General features: G+C 33.1%; 1 protein-coding gene across 1 annotated transcript; it reads left to right on the forward strand.

Moving 5' to 3' along the window:
• The first annotated feature begins 356 nt into the window (after positions 1 to 356).
• On the forward strand, positions 357 to 23880 carry LOC143223448 (microfibrillar-associated protein 1-like). The gene is made up of 11 exons (XM_076451448.1): positions 357 to 594; positions 1833 to 1884; positions 14867 to 15043; positions 15912 to 16053; positions 17527 to 17589; positions 17819 to 17943; positions 18604 to 18712; positions 18987 to 19147; positions 20043 to 20202; positions 21195 to 21284; positions 22084 to 23880. Exons 1-11 carry the CDS (start codon positions 522 to 524, stop codon positions 22261 to 22263), a joined length of 1332 nt encoding a protein of 443 aa, XP_076307563.1. The 5' UTR covers positions 357 to 521; the 3' UTR covers positions 22264 to 23880.
• The last annotated feature ends 840 nt before the right edge of the window (positions 23881 to 24720 follow it).

Raw genomic sequence — 24720 nt, forward strand, 5'->3', positions numbered from 1 at the left:
GACTAGAGGGAAGGCACCACCCACCGCCAACTCTTGGGTTGTTCTTTTACCAACGAATAGTGCGATTGATTGTCACTTATAACGCCTCCACGGCTGAAAGGGCGAGCATGTTTGGTGCGACGGGGATTCGAACCCGCGACCCTCGCCAGACAGATAAATAGTAACGACAATAGCCAGCTCTATGAAAAAACACAACTGGAAATATTTGTACATTACATTTATTCTTCAAAGATCAGTAGTAAATAAGAAACTAAATTTACATGTGTAGCATTGCAATACATATTAAACTTGCTTTTTTCTAACCAAGGAAAATTAGCTAAATTTTTTTACGTTTTAGAAATTTTACAGTATGAAGTACGCCACCAGGGTATAGCAGTTATACTAAGTGTCTAAAACTGGTAGTAAAAGTTTTTGATGTCTCGGTTAGGGTTAGTTATAGAACTTTCGGACATTATTGTTACGAAATAAAAACAGTAACACATGAAAATATCTTACTGAAGTAATTTTAAATAGTTTCAGTCATGGCAGGAGCAAGTATAGCTGGAGTAATGATCCAGTCTACGGCAGGAGCTATACCTATTATTAATGAAAAAGGTTAGTTTAAAATTTGTGTCTAAATGTTTAGCTGAATATCATTGAGTGTAATAAAACATCAGCTATTGCGACTACTAGGTATATTTCAGTAACACCAGTAATTAATAGCTTAAACATAAAAGTTTGGTAAATAAAGTAATGCACAACTGATAAAAAATGTAGTTAAAAAGTGATATATGGGCAGAATTTTAGTTTGTATTATTTAAGTTTCTATTATTAACGTAATTACCTAGATCCCAAAATTGAAGACTGAAAACAAAGTGAATATTTTGAAACATTGCAAAAGTTTTATTTACATTTTTCAACCATATAATTTCTGAATTACTGTAATTGTTATGATCAATGCTAGAAAATATCTTGGCCAATAATCTTGTGCTCATACCTTGTAGATCAGTAACTTGTATCTCCAGTTGTATCAGTTGTAGTAACAAAACTCTGAACTTCCAAGAACGATGCACCAGTGCACATTATAATATATACTAAAGGTTAACAAATACATGATAAAACATGTTCCTATACAAGAGTGTCATTCCAGTATGATAAATTGATTTATTTTATTAAAATTTACCATGCAAATATTGCATTTTGTCATGACATAAGGATCAGGAAGTGGATTCTGGCTATTTGGAGTAGTTAACTTAAATTACATTGTTTAGCAATGTATTCTCAAGACGGCTGGGATGGGTGTTAAATCTTTAATCGGAATAAGGTACAGAACAATGTTTTGACTTTAAGTTATTCAACAAAGAAGAGTTTCTCGTTGTCATGAATTGTTTGGTTATCTTGTTATGGTTCCTATAGTATTTAGAACATACTGACTTCATACTTGGTTTTGGTATACTTAAACACCAATAAAAGGAAATAACACAAGTAAGTACAAATGTCAACAGATGACAATACAGTGATGACATTATGCCTATTTGAGTAATGAATCAGAATGCTGAAATTTAGACCTAGACAGTAATTACTCATGTAATTGTTGAAAACTGTGCTGTACTTGTGCTAAATCTACTTCTGTAGGGTCCCCAAAAGTGTTTCAAGAGTAACTAAAATTAAGAGCAACAAATAGTTTGATTTTTTTTAATTTTGAAGTCATGTGTCATGCTTAAGTCCAGTAAATTTCATTTCATTTTTGAGATTTTAATTTATATTCCATTTAATTATATCCATATAAAGTTAAGTTACAGTGACAGTGCATAATTGTGCTTTTGTGATCATTTTTATTTAATATTTTTCAGGGGAGGTGTCTATGCAAAAGGTGAAAGTTCATCGTTATGTATCTGGCAGAAGGTTTGTTTGCATGTCTTTTCCTGGAACTTACGAATGTTAATAAGGGATCAAAGAATAAAAAAATTTTTCTTAGTTGACAAAATACAAAATGGAAAATTAGCTTTTCATTAAAATTATTTTATTGAATTAGAATTATATATATTGCACAGTATAGATTGAAATTAATTTTCTTTTGTCACTGATCTCCAAGTGCAGAAATTAAGCAGTTTAACTAACCCCTTTTAAAACTCACTAACCACTAAATATACAGAAGCTTTTATAATTGTGGCACAAGTGTGATGCTATGAATATGAAACTTAGTGTTGAGAATATACATTCCATTTTGGGAATTATCTTTTGTTACTTACATTTTTATAAAAATTGTTGTATTTAAAATGAAAAAAAACAAGAAACCCTGCTGCAGCCCTATGTAAATCTGTCTAAAAATTCCAGAATTAGTTTCATTACCACTGTTTCGGAGCACAAGTTATTAAAGAATTAGTATATATAACCATGATGACAGAATGTTGTGTTATAGTGCTCTAAGTATATGAAAATATTTAAGTTCAAGCAAATATATCTTGTTCTACCTATAAACAATTCATTAAATATGGAAACAAAATTTCTGTTTAATTTTTAATGCTGAAACATGAGATTGAAAATATTAAAAACTATTATAATATATTATGATAACCATTTTAAACAACATATTGAATCTTACTTACAGTAATAACTTTTTTGATAAGAAATTTAGTTTTCTATTACCTGTAAAATTAATTCATGAATGTTATTTTTTGCTGAATGGGACATCTAGCTAAATAGAATTGGGCAATTAACTTGATTATTTGACATAACAGATTACCTGTGAGCAATAATTACATTCATTTCATGTAAAATAATCAAAATTATATTTAAATCAATTTGTATTATGAAGTTAATCACTAATAAAAATTAGTGTTTCTAACTAGTACCAATTTCAGTTATTCCAAATATTCAAGATATAGAAATATTATCATTATGATTTTTCATTAATATTTTCAGCTAATTCAGTTTAGTTTGTTTTAATCAATTAATATCATGACTTGTGAAGATGATCGAAATTAGCATTTCCAATCATAACTATTCTTATTTATTCCAGTTATACAAGTCTCATATGAGAATATTTGATTAATTGAATTGGTGAATTCAAAAGGGGCTCAAGTCCAAGAAATATGTTTTTGCATGAAATCAACTTAATTACATATCTTAAAGGGTGGCTATGCCAAGTGATTCGTACTTTACCTAGATATAGCACCAGTTCATAGCTTACAAATGCTATAATATGAAGCACTTCACTCTTTTAATTTCAGAGGGTTGGCAAACTAAAGTCTCTGGACTTGGGCCCTTCTTGAATTAAACAATAGTAAAATCTGAAGAGAATGGACATACCACATATTTCTCATCTGAGAATATCTTTATTTCTTATTCTGTCATATTTTTCACACTTCTTAAGATCAGTTTATATCCAAACTATTATTCAGACGCATGATAACAGCCAGTAAAATGACTTTTTTCATTCTGAAAGGAGACAGGTTATCAATAAGGTACATCATTCTAATGGTATCTAATCTTCAAATTCAGACTCATCTTCACCCCTAGTATCACAAACTGTTAACTTATTGAGGAACTGCTGAGCCACTGGTGAAAGACATTTTGCCAATTTTTGAATATCCTTTATTTTTGCTGCCTTTACACCAAGTTACCCACTGTAGAGTGGCTCCTCTGAGTATGTAACAACCCTGACTGAGGGCTTTAGAAGGTGGAATTTGGTTGTGACCTGAGCAGACATTTTTTTGGAAACCTCCATGTCATTTCTGAAATCTGCACCGAATCTGAACACCTTGTATTTGTTGACTGTGTACTTCTCTCCATCCTTTCGGACTGACTTTTTATAAAACTGACCAAGGTGGGATTTGAAATCAAGCATATCATTCTCTGCCTTCAGCACGTAATCTTTTTTGCTTGTTTCTGGTCCATTCTTGTTCATTACATTTTCTTTTCGGCCTAATCTCTTCATAACCTGAATCAAACTCATGCTGCAAGGGTACTGCCATCCTGGATGACTAGTGCTGTCACCTATGGCATTAAGCTAAATCCATGCAAGAGAGGCCCAAGTCCCAGAGTTGGGCTCCTCTTGCACTCACACTCAATGCATTTTAAATGCTGTGAATAGTCAATACATTATTGTGAACTTGGGACCTTTATGCATAGAATCAGATAGCTTGTCTCTTAAAGATCATTAAACATATAATATCTCAATTTTGAAAAATTGTGGACTTGGGCCCCTTTTGAATTCACCGATTCAATTGTATATAAATGATTCATGAGCCCAGTGATTAATTGGGTACATAATTTCAATAATTGCCTAGTTTGATGGTTATTATGTTTGTTACTTAGATATGAAAATATAAACAGGTTGAGGGATAGCTGATCAGCACCACCTGTCAACTTGGCTACAGTTATAAAACAAGAACAATCTAAGAGATTCTATACCCTTATCCTGCTGCAAATGTTTGGATTTTGGTTTCAGAATGTGCCTTAAATTCAGTCCTAATCCAGTTATATTTTACTCAGTTATTATCAATAAACTCAGAAAATTCCCTATATCTCTGTTTATAAAAAATGATTCAAATTGATCCAGAATCTGGTTCTGAATCAGGATATATTTGTTGAGGACAGTCTTATGGGAAAACCCTATCTCCTGTAAAAATATCATGTACATTGGTATATTATTTCTTGACATACAAACATGAATATACATACATACAGGAGTAAGGGTAACAACCAGTGGTGTAAAGGGCAACTACCATATTTTGTTATTTATAGGTTTCAAATTATTGCCAGTGAACAGAAAGTGCAGTATTTTGGAACATCCAACAGCTTTTATCCAGAAAGAAGTTTTTGATTTCCTGTGGCTAGAGTTATAAAACTTCTGTTTGTTTGCTGCTCAAATACTGAACTATTTGTGTGTATGAGAGGTTAATTTTCAAGTGAAAAGTAAGAAGAAAAAGAATTGAAATTAACAATATTTCAACTGAGTAACTTCTTTTTATCTTTATATTTCAGCATGAATTTAACCTCCATTTGTTCCTTTTGTGGTCCATATGCTGATGTAGTTCTCCATTTTTAACTTATTTTTTTTATACTTTACATTCCATTTTTCCATGTTAATTGTTGTTATTGTATAACTTAATAGTAGTAATATTTAACTTCGTTGTTCTTAAGTTTGTGCTTCCAGCTACAATCTATATTTTCATATAGTCATAATATACCTTCTTTTACTGACTCACTGTGTCTTCTATGGGGTCATCCCATAGTTTGCGTACCATGATTGTGTAAAGTATTAAAAGTATTATATATTATGATTTATCTTGGACAAGCTTCTGATTTATTATGTTACATACTATAATTTCATGTAACTGGAAATTTTAATTTATAAGTCAACTGAATGTCGACATATATCAACTTTATATTTGCCAACAAAATTGATACACACAATTTTCTTTATTTACACCAATATATTTTAATATACAAATCATAAATTGTATTCTTATAACTATTATTACAAGTAATGATTTATATACAAAAGTTTTACAAACTTGCAAATGAAAATGAGTCTTCTATGTGGTCTAGAACAGAATATTTTATCAATGGTTTGTGATGCGTGAAGTAATTCTATGTCGATACACAGCTACATTTTACTTGATCAGAAGCTAGCTGGCTTCTTCACACAAGTTTTTTTTTGCTGAAGTTATACAGTTTCTTTGTGGAAATACATCTGAAGTTAAATGGTTTGTAATGTTCAAAATCTATAAATATTCCCAGTCAAATTTGGGTATATTTTCTGATTAATAAGCATGTATCACAGTAATAGCTTCTGAGGTTTATAGTATACTAATTGTAGCAAACCAACAATATAAAAATGTCTCTTGGCACGTCTTTTTATAAACGTTTAGGGTGAGGTCCTTGATAGTTTAATTGGAAGCAATATCTGAAGATTCATTAGTGCTTTCATAAAACATGTATTGTTTGATTCTTACACTTGATAATCTTCTACAAATTTAGAGAATAGGTTTGACTTTTGCAATGCACATTTAACAAAAGTTACATGCATTTCTAATTGTATATGAAATTGAAGCAAACCTAGATATTAAAATAAATATATAATAGTAAATCCATTACAAGTGTCATCAATTGATCTTCAGTGCCTGCTAGTTTTGAATTATGATAAATTTTTTTAACGCTTAAATATTTGTACCAGAAATTGTATTAATTTTTATTAATTTGTCAAAGCAAAAGAAAGTTTCACGTTAGCATAACAAACAGTGAGGGGTTTTGGCTTCATTAAATATTTTTAATTATAGTATCAGTTGTATTAGTTACATGATTTGTCATCTGAATTGATCATCTAAAAAAGAATATTTTGTTCAACAATGAAACCCTTATTATAGAATCAGTTATTTGTGAATTTTATAAATAGGAGTTGATGCATCATTGGATGTCTTCTCAGTGCCTCATGTTTATTGTATAGAGTTATGCTCACTTTTTTCTAGTATAATAATGATAATGGTTTCTTGTAAACTAATAAAATCAGTAATTGAAACAGTTTTTCAAAACCTATCTAATCAGCAAATAACAATATTACATCACAAGTGACACTTCAAGCATAGGGGTAACATTTTCTCTAATACAAGTTTGACTTTTACAATTCTGGGCACAAACTTAAGTGTCAGTTGCAACATGGTAATTTCCTCTTCTCACAAGATTAGGTTTCTCATTTTGTGCTGCCTTCTGTTTGCAAACACTTTTGAATGCATGCCACAAGCCTCAATCATCCTTTCATTGGAATCCAAAATTCCAACATGACTCTCATCATGTGTCACTTCTCCAGCAATTGGAGAGCGCTTTATCACATGGCACATGCAACTTCCCTTTAGTGTATATTCCTGTGCGTGGTTAGGGGACCTCCCACGGAAAGTTCTGTTCTTTCAGTTTACCTCTTCTGGGATCTAAACATCCACCCACGTGTTTGCCCTGCATGGCGACTTGTGAAGGGGAGGGGAGGAGACGATCCTGGTGGTTGAGGAGTCCAAGCCTAACACACCACTTTGGCCTTGAGTTCATGTCGACAGGCAGTCTTGGGGTGGTCCCCCCTTTGGTCAGTTGGCTGGTCCACTTGGGCTAGAGTCAACCAAGTACCAGTGTTGGAAGTTCTCAACAGATGTTGTGGACATTGTGTCTGATGCTGGTGTTTGGGTATAGTGCTCATGAAAACCTGGCATTACTGCACTGTCCTTGCTTGACATTGTAGTGCATCCCTTAATAGGGCTCCATGGTGGGTGGGGTCAGTGGGCACCGAAATTTCCTTTTTTCTTATGGATCCTCCAAATAAAAATTTAAATAAAATAGTGAGAAAACAGTTTGTAGGTAAACGACTACATCTTAATGTTTCTGAGCAGCAATCTTCAACATTCGTACCACCTGTTGTACCTCATTTTCTTATCTTACATTCTCTTTCAGAAAAACCTTTAGGGCAAATGTCCCCCTTTCTTCTTCAGAAGGGACTGGAGGGACTTGCTGGCTCTCCAAAGTCAGTAACGAATCTTCGATCTGGTGACATATTGGTGGAAACATCCACATCTCAACACAGTGAACTCAGGGATGTTCTTCTAATCCCTTTCAACAATAACTCCTCATGATTAATTCAAAGCAGCATGAGGTGTAACCTCAATAGGTATATCCTCGAGTCAGAGATTTTAGGTGGTTTCTCCACTCAAGGAGTTTCTGCAGTAAAACGTATCTACACTCGTAAAGATGGAGTCATAATGTCAACCAATATCCTTATTCTGACATTTACATCACTGTGTCCATCTACCACCATCAAGGCAGATCATCTTAATTGCAGGGTATGGCTGTACATTCCAAACCCTCTCTGATGCTTCCAGTGTCAGAGGTTTGGTCACTCAAAGACGTTATGTTGTGGTTCCCTTACATGTGCTCGTTGCGGTGGCAAGGACCATGATGCTAATGAGTATGAAACGGACCCTCATTGTGTCAGTTTATACTTTTAAGTATAAAAATTAATGCCATCACTGAACACCTCCCTCTCACTTTTGCAAACGGGCTCTATGTCAACAACTTTCACATCTCATGTTAGTCTTCGAACTTGAATTATATTGAGCTGCAGCTACAGACTGCCCTCAATCATTTACTGAAGTGGGCCAAGGCAAACAGCTTTAACTTCTCTCTCTCTAAAACCGTTTGCATACACTTTTGTCGCCAGTGAGGTATTCACCCTGATCCTGAACTCTGTATCAGTGAAGTTGTGCTGCCTGTGGTCCCTGAGACCAAGTTTCTGGGGCTTATCTTTGACTGTAAGCTGACCTTCATACCACACATCAAGCAACTATGGGTCAAATGTACAAGAGCACTGAACATCCTCCGTGTTCTCTCTACCATCACTTGGGGAGCGGATTGATGTTCTTTGCTATAGATATATTGTGCTCTTATTCTATCGAAACTCAACTATGGATCACTGTTCTATGTCTCTACCAGACCCTTGGCCTTAAAGATGCTGGACTCCATTCATCATCAAGGACTTCAGCTCTGCACTGGGGCTTTCCACAACTTCCCAGTTCAGAGCTTATACACAGAGTCTTACAAACCTTCTTTGCACCTCTGCCGTTACCAACTGTCTTTACTCTGTGCTTCAAAACTTCATTCATTATCAAAGCATCCTACCTGAGATTGTGTTTTCCTTCCTCCATGGGTCATGCTTTTTCAGAATGGATAGTCTGTCATTGTTCTTTTTGGCCTTCATATCCAGGCACAGTTGGATGAATTGGGTCTGTCTTCGGGTAACATTGCTGTATCCACTGGTCAGTCCATCCCACCATGGCTTATTACAGTCCCCAAATGTGACCTTTCTTTAATCATCTGAGAAAAGCAGATTCTCCCGATTGGAAGTACCGTCTTTTATTTACTGAACATCTTTCGAACAATATTTTCATTCCTATTTATACGGAAGGTTCAAAATCAGGTGACTCTGTGGGCTCTTTCATGGTTTGTTGCGGTTCGGTGGTTGTGTGCAGAATCCCCTCTACAGCTTCTGTGTTCACTGCTGAACTGTATGCCATTTCCCTGGTCCTGGATCACACAGAAGCTAAGCAGTACTCAAACTGCACTATTTATACTGGCACGCTTAATTCTCTACTGGCCCTGTAATCACTTCACGTTTGTTCACACCCTATTCTTGCCTATATTCCAAATCGACCAGCCCATTTCTCTTTAAAATCTACTTCTATCCAGTTTTTCTGGATACCAGGCCACGTTGGTATTCACAGGAACGAGTTCATAGACATGGCAGCTAAATCTTTCTGCTCTGGCACTATCACTGCTGTGCCTATTCCATACATGGACTATGGTCCTGTATTCACGGCTTGGCCAGTGAGCAACACAAAAAGAAGCATTTCCAAATAAAACCTAATATTGGACATTTGCCATCTTGTTTCCATAAGGATCGGAAGGAGGAAGTTGTTCTAACTGGAGTACACATTGGTCACAGTTTTTTAACTCATTGTTTTCTTTTATCTGGAACTGATGCACCAGTGTGTAGCATGTGTAACACTCAGATCACAATAAGCCACGTTTTACTTTCTTGCTGTCGTTATGACTCTCAAGGAAGGCACCATTTTACACATATTCTGTCCCAAGGTTTGTTCGTAACGTTAGACAGTGTGATTAGTGATGGTGACACTGTCCACCTTAGTGAAGTTTTTAGTTTTTCAAAGGACATTAATCTTTTTAATGCCATTTTAGTTTTTTAATTTATACATTAAACCTTTTTTAATGTTCTATTTTAAGAATCACAGTCTCTCTAGTTCAATTTGAAATTAGAAAATGACCGTAACATTAAATAACTTGACACCAGGACTGAAAAGGCCAATTTCAGGTGACTAACGCTGCTGTTTGAACTATCCATTTGAACTATCCTTTAGTCATCTTGGTGAGTTATTATTAAAATTTTGCTACACGTCTTTTAAAACTTTTATTACTTTACTTCTTAAAAATGGCTATAATGTCATATAACTCGGAACCAGGACTGGAAAGGCCAACTTCAAGTGACTGACGGTGGTTTTTGTACTTACCTGTTAGTCTTTCTGGCAGGTTATGACAATTACCATTATGCTGCAGAAAGTCCTTTAGGACTTCTCTTATTGTAGTGTTTCTCTTAATATTGTAGACTAGATACACACATTGGTTTTGTGCTATTTATGTTTTTTTTAAACTCTGTTTTGTTTTGCCTTAATTTCCTTTTATGAATCTTACTATATTTACTTTAATTTTACCTTTTTACCGGATGTTTGGCACAGATAGCCTTGCTGCTTTGTGCCGTAAAACACTAAATCAACCAACCAACCTACCACATGTGACTTCCTCTGTGCATCACTACTGAACTATCACTTCTTTTGTAGTAGCTGTTGCATTCAGATGTTCCTTTTTGTTTTCTTACAAGTTAACTCAAAGTGGTTTTTCCTTTTTGCAAATTGTTTTTTGATCATTTCAAAACAATTTTCTCTAGACGTATAATTCTTCCAAAATTTTCCATGTTATTCCTCGTGTTTGCTGCATTGATTTACAAGGTTACTGTAACCACTTTTGATCCTTCTTCAGTGTCTGGTGCCACCTTGTTAGCCACAGGCATGGGCAACCAGTTGGTGGATATATCATTGCTTATTTGCTGGAAGATTGAACAGTATATGTACAAAGATATTTCTCCTCTTACTGCCTCCACCTTTTCCTGAACATTATGAGTCAGGCCAGGCTGATGATGATTTTGATTGTTTGTTTCCACTAATGTTTGCTGTGACTTCCTATTCACTCCTTGAGGATTTCATCCTCATTATCTTCAGGAGTTTCACATTGAGCTGTTTTCATGGCATTGTGTGTTGGATTCTGTTCCAGAGTTTTTGGAGCTGTGAGTGCCCTTGGCCCATCAACAAACTGCCTTTAGTATTTTAATAGCTCATTTGTTGCAGCCTGGACTGAACGTGGAACCAGTTCTGTTTCCCAACCTTTCCCTTCCCAACTTTTAGTGTTCCCTTCTCACATGATTTACCAACAGCATTACTGGTAACTGTGAGGTCAGTTCTGGCCTAGTGTTAGTGCCTTTCCTTGATGTCCTAGTATGCACAGTGATATTAGAGAGATACATTGTCCTTTCATTTCCTTCTATTTTTCCTGGTTCCCATTTCTTTTTCTTTTCCTTAGGATACATTAGCATGCCAGTGTCTGTCAGATATAGTACAGGATCTCGTTGCACAACAGGCTATTGAACTAGCTCCACCAAGTTTGGGGAGGATTTTATTCCTGCTTGTTTGTGGTTTCCAAAATGGCCAGGTACTGGTGTCCTGTCATCAACTTCTTCTGTCTCAGTCAGTATGTACACACTTCTTGCTTTGGCATTCAAACATACCTTTCTCTTTGGTAAGGATTTTCTCCAGGCCTTTGAATGAACAAGACGGATGTTTCCAGCACCTACTTCCACATTCTTGTGGTGGACTGTTTATATCCTTGTCTTAGATTTGTTTGTGAGGGGTGTACCAATTTTGCATCGTACCTTTCAGCCTATCATTGGCTTTATATGTGTTTTGTTGTGTGGTCTGCACTTCCATGTGTGCATGGCTCACTGGGTTCTTTTTGTTCATTTCAAATGTGAATAGGTCCACTGACATGCATCAGCTTTTGGCTGAAGCTGCATTGGTGTGCTGATTGGCCAAATTAGAGTCATTCTTTCACCCTATTCAATACCTGAAAGATTTAGATCTTTTCTTCAACACTTATCTCATTCAGCCCTAACATTTCTTTCCAGGTCCTTACTATGGAATGAGCCATTCAGAAAGCTTGTCTGTTCCCTCACTTTCTGCTCTCAAGATTCTATTGTTTTTGGGGACGTGGTCATTCATGACCCATTTCATACTCTTTGGCAAGACCCATATGCATTATTTTTAATGGTTCCTGCACAATTTGTGGAATTTCATCAATTTCTTTTCCAATGCTGGTTGTACAAAGACCACATGTCAGTGGGTGTCCATCTTTCTCCTTTGTGGTCAGATGTATTCCTTTAGGGCTGAGATACCTAAGTGGGTTGCCAGAAGTTTTTGGTTGTTAATCTGCAAAGGAAAGTTCTCCTCACAGCAGTGTTCTGGAACTCCTGGCTGTTTGTCATGCTTTTGATCATTTTCTTCCTTTTATCCAATGCCAGTTGGTTGTGATCCATTCCAGCAATTCTACTATGGTTGCTTATATCATTTACCAAGATAGTTTCAAGTCCAAATCCCTGTGTTTTCACTCTCTAGATATTCTTTATTGGGCCCTCACTCATCTCATTCATTTGATGGAGTGTCATATATCTAGTTCTCCATTCTCTTAGCTGATCTTTTTTCCAGCTGGTTCATGTTTACCCACAGAGAGCCCTGCATCTTATTGCCTTTCAATAGCTCTGTTGGCATCTGGTTACACCCCACATTGATGCTTTTGCCACTTCCCTCAGTTACAAATTACCTCAGGTTTTATCCCTGGTTCCTCATCCTCAAGACTTGGTGGAAGATGCCTTCAGCCATTATTTGTTTCATAAATTTCTTTATATTTATTCTCCAATCCATTTACTTCATCAGGTGATCACTCTCATCCATAGTACTATATGCACAGTCCTTCTGATAACTTTTTACTGGCTCACTCAACTAGGGTTCTCTCAGTTCCAACTACATGTGAAACCTCCTCTTCATCTTCTCTTCTGTTCTAACCTACTCTGTCAATCTCAGTCGCTGGTGTTCTTTCCCCCACTGCCCATCTTCTGTCTTTATGCCTATCTTTTATCAGTTCCTTGGTGAGGAATTTTGGTTTTTCACACAGAGTAGCTTCACATTCAGCTTGTTTCAATCACTCTTCTTCTTTTGTGGCATATCAACACATCTGAAGCATTTTTTACTCCTGGGCATTGACTAGTTGTTATTGTTGTGGCAGTCAAAGTAAAACTAAAAATTGAGATTCTGATTTACCTGTTTTACTGAGTTGAAGTTTTGATATTCACACAATAAATGTTCTTTTTTCATGGCTTTTCATACACCATTAAAATCATTAACATTTCCAAAATTAAAATGTTTATATAATCACTAAACAACATATTTAATATATTTAATAAATAAATAGACTGAATATTTTATGTATAGCATATAAATAACTAAAAATACGTTGGATTGGTATAATATGATGATTCTAGAGTCTTCATAGGTACAAAGTAAGCCGTCTAGCCCTGTTGATCAAAGATGAAAGAAAATATTCTTCTGATTGATTAAGTTACTTTCTTGTCTGCTTTTGGAAATAAACTATTTGAGCATGTGAGTTTGAGAAATTAAAATTATTTCTTTGTGAGAAAAGCATATCAAAAGTAGGAGTTATTGATAAAGTCTAAACCAAAACTGATACCCAATATTAAACCACTAGCCCCATTGTGCTATTAGTATGTCATGTTGGAAACTAGCCTAAATGCATTTTTTACTTCTCCCATGTGATAATATTAGTGTTGCTGTCAAACTATATTACTCCTAGAGTGATTTCTTTTTTGTTGTTATTTTTGTAGTTCAGTCATCTAGCTTGCAGTTACTTATAACTACTATTTTTATAAGGTTTTTATTTCTAAAAGAAATATACCTTCCAGTAAATCATGAAATACTTTGGAATTAGCCACTTCCAAAGGTTAAGTATTTATTTTAACTTATCAATTAATAATCACATGCAGGCCTAAGCAGAATTACTTTAAACTTTAATTAAATACTGATAAGCTGATATGAATTGTCAAATCAAAACAAAAACATCTAATTTCTGTTTTAGGCCACCTGTTAAAGAAATCTCTGTGGATGTTTTGTGTACTTTTCTTATCTCAGACATAATTTTTATTGTGAAATAACAGCTTATCTTTACCAACTGAACAACATGAGATTTGGTTGTAAGCAAGAGAATGTATGAGGTTGTGATGATGTATCTTGTTAAAGTCAAACTGTGAAATTTTCTACCTCATGCTCTTGAATAGATTATGAACTTTTTGTTTGTTAATGTTAAGAGAAATGAAATGTTTGATCATTTAGAAATAAATTTTTGTTATTTTGAAAATTCAATTGGTTAAGTTGATGAATAATGCTCTCTCTGCTTCAGAGTTTCTTTACAATATTGTGCCAAACTTACACACTGCACTTTCAAATGATTTATTTATTTTTTATAATTTTGCTAATGATCTTTACCCAGTGAGAATGACAATTATTTCTAATTTTAAATCACTAAAAACAGAATTATAATAAAGAAAAATAATTAACAATTTCATTATTAGTTAGGTTCTGGAATTATAATAAAGAGAAATAATTGATAATTTCATTATTAGTTAGGTTCTGGAATTATAATAAAGAGAAATAATTGATAATTTCATTATTAGTTAGGTTCTGGAATTATAATAAAGAGAAATACTTGACAATTTCATTATTAGTTAGGTTCTGGAATTATAATAAAGAGAAATAATTGATAATTTCATTTAATGAAATTAAATAATTGACAATTTCATTATTAGTTAGGTTCTGGTATTATAATAAAGAGAAATAATTGATAATTTCATTATTAGTTAGGTTCTGGAATTATAATAAAGAGAAATAATTGACAATTTCATTATTAGTTAGGTTCTGGAATTATAATAAAGAGAAATAATTGATAATTTCATTTAATGAAATTAAATAATTGACAATTTTATTATTAGTTAGGTTCTGGTATTATAATAAAGAGAAATAATTGACAATTTCATTATTAGTTAGGTTCTGGTATTATAATAAAGAGAAATAATTGACAATATTAGTTAGGTTCTGGTATCAAAACTGAAATATCTGTACAAGAGTATATGTTTTGTATGTAACATTTGTAGACCCAAGTATGCACCTGAGGAGAGCAGTGAAGAGGAAAGTGAAGAGGAATTCCCCTTTGAACGAGGCCAACAGACTGTTGTTCCTGAGCCTCCAGAAGTGGACAAAGAGGCAGAAAAACACGATCCTAGGTTGAGAAGGTTACAGAGAAGAGAACAAGAAGAAGATGAAGAAGAAAGGTGATTTCTAAACATTTTATTGGTCAAATGAAACATGGAAAGCTGATGTTTATATATATTAATGTAATAATGAAAAAGGTTTAATTCAAACAGTTTTAAAAGTTGTTAGTCTAGAAAGCCATAACAATAGAACAATAAGAAACATTACAAAAATTATTGAAAAATATTGAGCATTTCATGTTACTATAAATGATAATTGTACTGAAAATATTATTGATTAATATGGTGTGTACTTAAGGTTAACTGTAACTCCCTCATTGTAATGGAAAAGTAATTTTGTAATAAGAGAGATTTTGATTATGTGATTACATTTTATATACTGTATAATACTCTACGTTAATGGGTTATAGTTTAAAATGTTGTGTTGCCTACTTAGTTAATTGAATTGCCTTTTAAGATGTTTCTTAAGAATTTTCATAATATTATGTCAAATAACTGAAGTGGAAAAGCAAGTAATACTTAGTCGTATAATGAAGTAAGGTGTCGTTACACTGTAAAAGTTTGCTTTTACAGCTCTCATAGTCAGTTATGAATTTCAGTTGAGAAATGTGTAAAAGTATCATGTTATATTTTACATTTGTATCTCTTTATTTGTCATACTTGACTGTCTGTCATTCAGTATTAGAGCTCACCTACCACCTTCACTTCATCCAGAGTAGCCAAAATTCTGCTTAAAATCCTGTTCTCATATAATGCTAACACTGAATGCTATTGTAATAAAAATTACAAGTTCTTACATATTCTTAGACACTTTGATTTGAATTAAAAGTTTTTTTGTATGTTACAGTTAAGTATAACTTATATTATTTTTGCATAGTTATCTTTAAAAACTTTTGAGTGTTAGTTTTAACTGTGCTTCTGATTGTAGGATTGAGCGTCATCGTCAGATTCACGAACCTGAAGTAATAGCAACAGGAGATCAGAACGAAGAAGCTGGTGAGCTGAAAGAACCTACAATACGGTGGCGTGATGAAGAAGAAAGCAGTGATGAAGAAGAATTAGATGAAGAGGTGAGATAAATACATTTCATTGTATTACCATAATTAGGCACTTTATGATTGATAGTCACAAAGAAGTGAAAACATTGTCTTTTTCTCAGCATTTCTAACTTTCAAAAATTTATTTAATGTTTATTTAACTTGATTATGTACAACATGTTTTCCTTTAATATTCATAAAGTATAAGTATGTTCTTTTTTTTAACATTGTTGTAAAATACTGATTAAATGAAAATTCATTTGTCAAATTACCTTTTTGTGTATTTACCATATTAATGAATCAAGTATCTTATGAAGAAGTATGAGAGGAATAAATAACAAGGGTTTTTATTTTTGTAATGTAAAATTATACTTTTCAATAATAATGTGAGCACTGTTTATCAGCTATATAACTGTTGAGTAATTACATTATGTTAAAATTATTTTGAAACCTTGTCATATTGGTGCAGGTCTCCTTGCCTTGCCATATTTAGTCATGTTTTATCTGATGACCATGCATCTTAACATTATATCTTAAGCATAGTTTCTAGTGCATAAGGCCCCATTTTAATGTGGTTTTCACAGGATACCACCCCTCTCTATACATTTACCATATTCCATCTAGTGAAGAAGTCTTCTCATCACCCATATCAACAGTTCAATCACAAAGAAATCTGTAGGCACTTCATCTAGTGATTTGACTTGTATGTCTTTGTATTGAATAACATGAATATGCATTCTCCAGCTGCTTGACATATGTGATGATTGAGCAATTATATCATTGAAGTTACTTGTGTTGCTTTTCCAGATGGAAATTCTTCTTGGTTATGATCATAATACAATCTTGATACCTTTTGCCTCAGACTGTAATGTTTGTGGATTTTCACCAGTTATGAGACCCCAAACTTTGTTTACCATGGCTGAGGTATAATTTGTTCGGGGCCTTGTCTCAGATGATCCTGGTACCCCAAGTTCATACATATTTCTTTGTTTTCTGATGCATTTAAATATAAGAGATATCCTATCTTTGATATTTTAAATCCATCATTTAAACACATATAATCTAATTTTATGTGTATTTGTATAGGAAAGGGATGTTACATACTCCTCCCAAGAGTAACTAATATTTTATGGCATCACATTGTCTACAAAATTCCAAATAGTGTTAAAATCTTGTTCAGCTATATTCCATTTCACCTTAGCCATGTATTGATCGTGGTTGTCACATGACTTGCTGATATAGGTATTCAAAATTGTGTTAATATATGAAGTTCTCAACCCTCAGTATTCTAGTGGCACTTTCCACTATTTTATAAGGACATTTCTTTAGAATTTTTTTGTAATATGTTTATAGAAATATTTATCTTTTATAGCAGTACATAAAGAAGTAAGTATACTGAAAATGTGAAATGTATTTACCTAATTGTATAAAAACTTTAAATTGATGCTAATAAATTAGTAAAACTGTGTTTATTCTATAATAACTTCTGTTCCTTTGTTTTATTAGGAAATAGAGAGAAGACGACTAATCTTAAGGCAGAAAGCTAAGGAAAGAGTTGAGCAAGAAGAAGTGAGTTGTTATGTTTATATTTAGACTGAATTGCTTAATAGTTTAGTTTTATTTGGACATTATTAATAGATGTAAGTTTCGTATTTAGTTGAATTGTACAAATAGCAATCATGAATTTTTCTTTATTTGTAAAATCTAATTAACAAAAATGGAATCACTGTTTCGAAAAGTAGAGAAACTGTTACGGGCTGTGTTTAGAATTAAAATAACCATGAAGATGTGTGTTCAGGAATTAATGGATGTTGAAGATGAAGGGAGGTCAGAAGTAGAAGAATCAGAAGAGTCTGAATATGAAGAATATTCTGATTCTGAAGAAGAAACTGGACCAAGACTCAAGCCTGTGTTTGTCAGGAAGTAAGTGTTCATGTTTGAGTTCTTCCTTTTTCAAATGACTTATGTTTAATACAATGTGTCTATCAATATAATTAGCAAAGTTTCTTTAACTGACATCTTATAAGATGTTTGTTTCTTATGTGACATATGTTTAATACTCATTATTTTAAGAAAAAAAAATTATATTTTCATAGGCATAAGAATAATTATTTTAAAAATCAAAAATGTTTATTATTATAAGTGTTAACAGGGTAATTGTAATGAAGATTGTTAAAACTTGCAATGATTTCCTAAGTGTCCCTCGCTGGTACAGTGGTAAATCTACAAATTTACAATGCTAAAATCAGGGGTTCGATTCCCCTCAGTGGGCTCAGCAGATAGCCCGATGTGTCTTTGCTATAAGAAAGCACACACACACACGATTTCCCAAGTAAAATAACCATTTTTAGAACAGTGGTTTCATTAGAATTTTTCAGGAGTGTAGATTGAGTTTCACTCAAAGTGAAATTTAAAAATATGTCTAAAGTTAACACTAATTTTATTTCATCTCAGTGGGTAAATGTATGTTTGTGAAAATAGTTTGTTTCTTTTTCTTACTAATTTAGAATTGCATGTAAAACTCCCTAATGTAAGATGTAAACAAGACAGTTTATAATATTTGTTTCCATTTTATAAATGTAGAAAAGATCGTGTTACTATTCAGGAGAGAGAGAGACAATTACATAAACAAAAGGAACTAGAATTGGAAGTGAAACGCATGAATGAGGATAGACGTAGACAAACGTTGAAGGTATGTTTCATTTCCTTATAAGTATGAGTAACTTGAAAAGTGAAGCAAAGAACCACTTGTTATGTAACATTGCTATCTGTATATTAGATGCCTATAGTTTTAGTAAAGGTGCATGTGTGTATAGATTTCTGACTATGGAGGTGTAACTTACCTTAGTCTTCATAAATTTGCTTATAATCAGATTTTTGTGATGTTTATTACAAAACAAATTATCAAATTTGCAGCATGTTATTAAGCAAAAAAAGTTAATTTTATGGATGCTAATCTGTTAAAGATCATTGAAGATGAGAATCGGAAGGAAATTATGGGTACTGTTAAGCAAGAAGATCCTGTCATGACTGTAAATACAGATGATGAGAACGATGAAGCCGCTTATGAATCGTGGAAACTGAGAGAACTGAAACGAATCAAGAGAGACAAAGAAGAAAGAGAAGGGTATTGTCAGAATAACATGCTAGTTGTGTTCAGTTAGATTTAAACAACAGATTATAACTTCGAACTGTAACTTTGGAACTGAAATTCTACAATAACAACTTTATTACAGTCCTGTTACTTTTATAAGTTGTTAATGGTAGTTTATGTTATCTAGATATTATACAACTAGTCAATGGCTTTAATATAACTTGGAGTTATAACACAGTTATGATTTTCTGCATTTTAAACTTAAGGGTAGTTATAATCGTGTCAGTCAATCTTGCTATTCTGTTAAGAATGAAATAGCCAGGTAGGTGGTTGGTGCTGCTCACTAGTGGTCATCCTTCTGGTTAATAATTCGATATAGCTATGCTTGACACTTGGGAGCCTTTGATCTGGAGATTTAGCCCATTTATTATACAGATGGTATTGGTCAGAAAATACAAGTATCTGTGTATTATTTGTCAACAGCATTAATGAAATCTGAATATCCTTCAATTCAACAACTAGATATTATACAACTAGTCAATGGCTTTAATATAACTTGGAGTTATAACACAGTTATGATTTTCTGCATTTTAAACTTAAGGGTAGTTATAATCGTGTCAGTCAATCTTGCTATTCTGTTAAGAATGAAATAGCCAGGTAGGTGGTTGGTGCTGCTCACTAGTGGCCATCCTTCTGGTTAATAATTTGATATAGCTATGCTTGACACTTGGGAGCCTTTGATCTGGAGATTTAGCCCATTTATTATACAGATGGTATTGGTCAGAAAATACAAGTATCTGTGTATTATTTGTCAACAGCATTAATGAAATCTGAATATCCTTCAATTCAACAACAATTCACTTATTACAAAATTTTGTTTATATTTTTAATGCTTTACTTTTAGATATATTTAATTTTCGGCTCTTAGGTATGAGAAAGAACGATTAGAAATTGACCGAATTCGTAACATGCCTGAAGAAAAGAGAAGAGCAGAACTTAGAAATATGCCTCGTGTGATTACCAACAAGCCTATAAAAGGGAAATATCAGTTTCTTCAGAAATATTATCATCGTGGAGCTTTCTATTTGGTAATCACCTGTTTTATTGTTTACTTCATCTGTAAGCATTATCATGAACATTTTACTACCATTTATTATCTCTTAACTGTTCTTAAGGCATAACAAAAATAATTAAACAATGTTTGGCTGCATATATTTTTATTAATTAGTCCTTTTGCAGATATGCATTCCAAAGTGTTTCTGAAAAGATTCAGATCTATCTTTTATTTTTCACAAATCATTGTCTAGAAGGTCTTTTATCCAATACCAGACCTCATGTACTTGGCTGTATGTATCAGCCAACAATATATTTGAAGTGCTAGATTTTATGTGTGAAAGAATTTTCAACAATTGTCAAGTAGAAGAGAGTCAAACAGAGTATTGGTTCTTAACAAATTTATCAAAGCAAAGTAACAGGTTCTTGAGAGATATATCACCATGAGGCTAACTTTGTTTTGTTATATTTTTCATTTCATCTCATAGTTTTGCCCTTTGGATCCAACCAAAATTTTCTCTAACTTTCAATGTTTAAAAATCTGTAGAGAGTAAATTTCTTTTCCAACAACATGAGATTGCTGATTTGAATAAAATCGTTTCAGTTGACAAGATATTTGGAGGATTTCATGTGTTGATTGGAAATGAAAGTGTATTGACAGTCATTTCTGGGAAATTTTCTTATCCTCAATAATTTGTAACTTCACTGGAGAAAAGAGTCAATGAATATATGCACAATCCATACTTTATTTTTCTTCTCCCTCTGCAGTAGATTAGTTTCACCAACTTCCCACCTAGTTGGTACTTGGAAGAATGTATCAATGAACTATAGAAACCCTTTTTTAGTGTTGGAATTCAAGTAGTTTTGTAGGAATTGATATAAAGTGTTAATCTTCATTAATTACCTAAATATTGAAATATCTGAAGTATTTTGTGTGCTTTAAATAATACTAGGTGTATGATTCTTAATATATAAGTTAAGTAATACAGATGATTGTGCAGCTTTGAACGTTTTCTGTTTGTCGCAGAATGACGAAGAAGAAGTGTTAAAACAAGACTTTTCTGCTCCAACACTGGAGGACCACTTTAACAAAACTATCTTACCTAAAGTTATGCAGGTATGTGTTCTTTTAATGTTGGTTCTCAGAAATTCACTACTTAGCTTAGTTGTGTCGTCTGAATATTGTGTTGATATTTGTTTGTATTCACATAAAGGAAATTGAAAACATCACATTTTTATTTAGATTGATTATTTCAGCATTGCTGTAATTAAACATAGATTGATGTATTGTAAATTTTGTGCATATTTAATGCACAAATGTATATATATATATATATATATATATATACAGAGTGTTCAGAAAGTCACTGTGCACTTCTATATTTATTAACAGACATGTTTCAATATAGAATACAGGAAGTAAATATGAATGACAATTATTAACAATGTTGAAAGTGACCCCCGTTGGCATCAGTACAGGCTTGGATCCTTCTTATTTTGTTTCTAAACACCACTATCAGTTGCTGGCTTGAAATAGACTGAATGAATGCTGATTACAAAACTGCACAGTGACTTTCTGAACACCCTATGTATATATATATATATATATATATATAGAGAGAGAGAGAGAGAGAGAGACATACACACACTTAATATATCAAATTACTTCAGTTTTAGTCACCCACTTGTACCACAGTAAGTCTACAAATTTACAACACTAAAAGCAGGGGTTGAATTCTCTTCGGTGGACTCAGCAGATAGCCCGATGTAACTTTGCTAAACAAAAAAAAACACACACACTTCAGTTCTAAGGTGTATTAAGAAAAACGTTTGTATTTTATGAATACACACGCCTGATCTGAAAAAAACAAACTTCAATGCAATACTTAAACTGTGTTTTCCATCTTCCAATCAAGGTTAAGAACTTTGGAAGATCTGGTCGTACAAAATACACACATCTTGTTGACCAGGACACCACCCACTTCGACTCTCCTTGGATATCAGAAACAGCACAAAATGTGAAATTTCACACCAACCAAGCAGGTGGGATGAAGCAAATGTTTGAACGACCATCTGCCAAGAAGAGGAAGAAATGAAAGGGGAAGAATGTTTATAAAGATTTGTGGATACCTGCATATTGTTGTGCACATCATAGAAGCATTTGGGCTCTTCATGTTGAATTCCCATTTGTACCAACAGAATGTGATTTAAAACGTGAATTTTATGAAAAATATAGATTTTGTGGGATTTCCACAAAACTAGTTTTGACAGCATAATGAAAATGTAATATTTGTTTATTGGTAAAAATACATAAAATGGCCTTAACATAGTACATAAGATTGCCATTGATTTAAATCTTTTAATATTTAAGTATATAACACACGTTAATGGTTAATTGCAAGTTAATATTTAGTAATAAACCTTTTGAATTATCAACTGACACCTACTGCAGTAAAAATAATATTAACATATTTTAAACCACTTGACATGGGTTAATTAATGCATTAATTACATTACCTAACACAGATCAACCAACACATTAATTGAAACTGACACGTCAGCACATCAACAAAACCCTTGATTGAGGCTTTTTGACAAATCAATACAACACATGATATGGGTTACTTGACATGTAAAAAACACATTACTTGCTTGTTGAGTCTATGTAATTTGTGTGGTTATTTGTATTTAATGACAACACAAGTTTGTATAAACTTATAATTCTGGAGATCTTAAAGATCCAAAGTTAAATTTTCTTTACAAATTACACATTCAAATAGTAAGAGAATCATTTTACAAAAGGCTAAAATGGAGTCAAGGAAGAGTGACCTCACATGGCCTCCCCACTTCAGCCAGTGACTCTACACTATGATGCAATTTCGGTATATGTGTTTATGCAGACTGGCTAGAAATGTTTGAAAGAAGCTACAGTTTGGAGCCTCACAAGTAGGGAGGCTACACCAACAGCCTTTTCCAGTAATGCTACTGTCAGCCCATTACTGTTGTGCACTTGCTGCACTAAATCTTTATTTTAGTATATTTTAAGCACTTATTATACACGTTTTAGCTATTTTAATTCTATACATCTTAGAAAAGGTATGTTTAATAGATCAGGAAAATGTTCTTTTCACCCATTTGGAAATCACTAAAGTCAGTTCTTTTACTGCTGTATTTATTTGTGTCACAAGAAACAAAGGATCAGTGGGAATAGACTAATGTGTTTTAAAGTTTCCAAAGTCATCCAGTGTATTAGAATACTTTCTGTAGTACGTGTCAAACAATAAATTACACTAGAACATTTTAAACTGTGGTTCTTAAAGTAACTCGCTCAGTTATTGCTGAGAGAACATAATCTGAGGAAGCCATCTTAGTGACATTTTGAGAATTTGAATAAAATGTTTTAGAGCATTTGGAAATTTAATATCACTTTTAGTAATAAAAAAATATAATTTTTTACTTTTGTTACTTGAACAAACAATAATTAAGTTTTAAAAATATATTTTATGAATTGTAATTCAAGTCTGTCTAGTTTTCAAAGGATTATCGAATTTTCTTTGGTTTCTGTCCAAAATAAGATGTTTTTTTTTCTGTAAAAAAGTTGGTTTTTAAAGTGAAAACGTAACCTTTGTCATGTATTTCGGTAAAAGAAAATAAACTAAACCAAAAATGGGTGAAAGAAAATCCAGTAAATAAAAACATTATTTTTTTTCTCATTGTTATTGTTTCAAGTTAATGCTCGTGTATTGTATTTATGTAATATTATGTTTGGTTTTGTTGTTTCATTTACGTGGTGCTATATTTTTTATAGCTGCACTTTAAATACGATGTACTGAACTTGTTAACTAATCTGATATACCGTAGTTTCCACTGCAACATGCTTCTACGAGGTATGGAAAGATCAGTTTTGCAGCATACAGCTTTTCTTGGACCTTTTGTAATACGTATGTTCGTTCTCTGAAACCTCAGATTAAACCTCAAGTTCATCAGAGTGGTATCGGTGGGCTAGACGTATATATTATCAAATGGGATTTCTATCGAATACAGCCGGTGATTTTGAGGTTGAAAGTTTGCGAGTTTTTGCCGACTCCAAATCTTGTTTGTTATTTTGTTAACTGCACTGGCAGGTATGCCCATTTTTATCGTAATAGCCCTTTTGGGTTAGAAGGTGTTCAGGCCTTGCATGGCGAGGTGATTTCGCTTCGATTCCCTGTCACACCAAACGGTCAATCCCACTATTCGTCGATAAAAGAGTAGTCCAAGAGTTGGGAGTGGGTAGTGATGACTAGCCGCTTACCCTCTAGTCTTATAATGTTAAATTAGGGACGGTTAGTGCAGATAGCCCTCGTGTAGCTGTGAGCGAAATTCACAAGACAAAACAGAAGGTTTTCTTTGTTGATTGTAACTTTCACTTTATGGATGCGGTCCTCACTCAAGATTCACTTGGAGTATAACCTCGAAGCCCATTAATGTCATAAATAAATGTTTTCATTTGGTACGGCGACAGGTTTGTGTATTTTATTTTAATATATCCTTTGGATCTTCTGTGTATATGT

This window comes from Tachypleus tridentatus, chromosome 8 (assembly GCF_004210375.1).
Source record: "Tachypleus tridentatus isolate NWPU-2018 chromosome 8, ASM421037v1, whole genome shotgun sequence".
Taxonomy (NCBI): domain Eukaryota; kingdom Metazoa; phylum Arthropoda; class Merostomata; order Xiphosura; family Limulidae; genus Tachypleus; species Tachypleus tridentatus.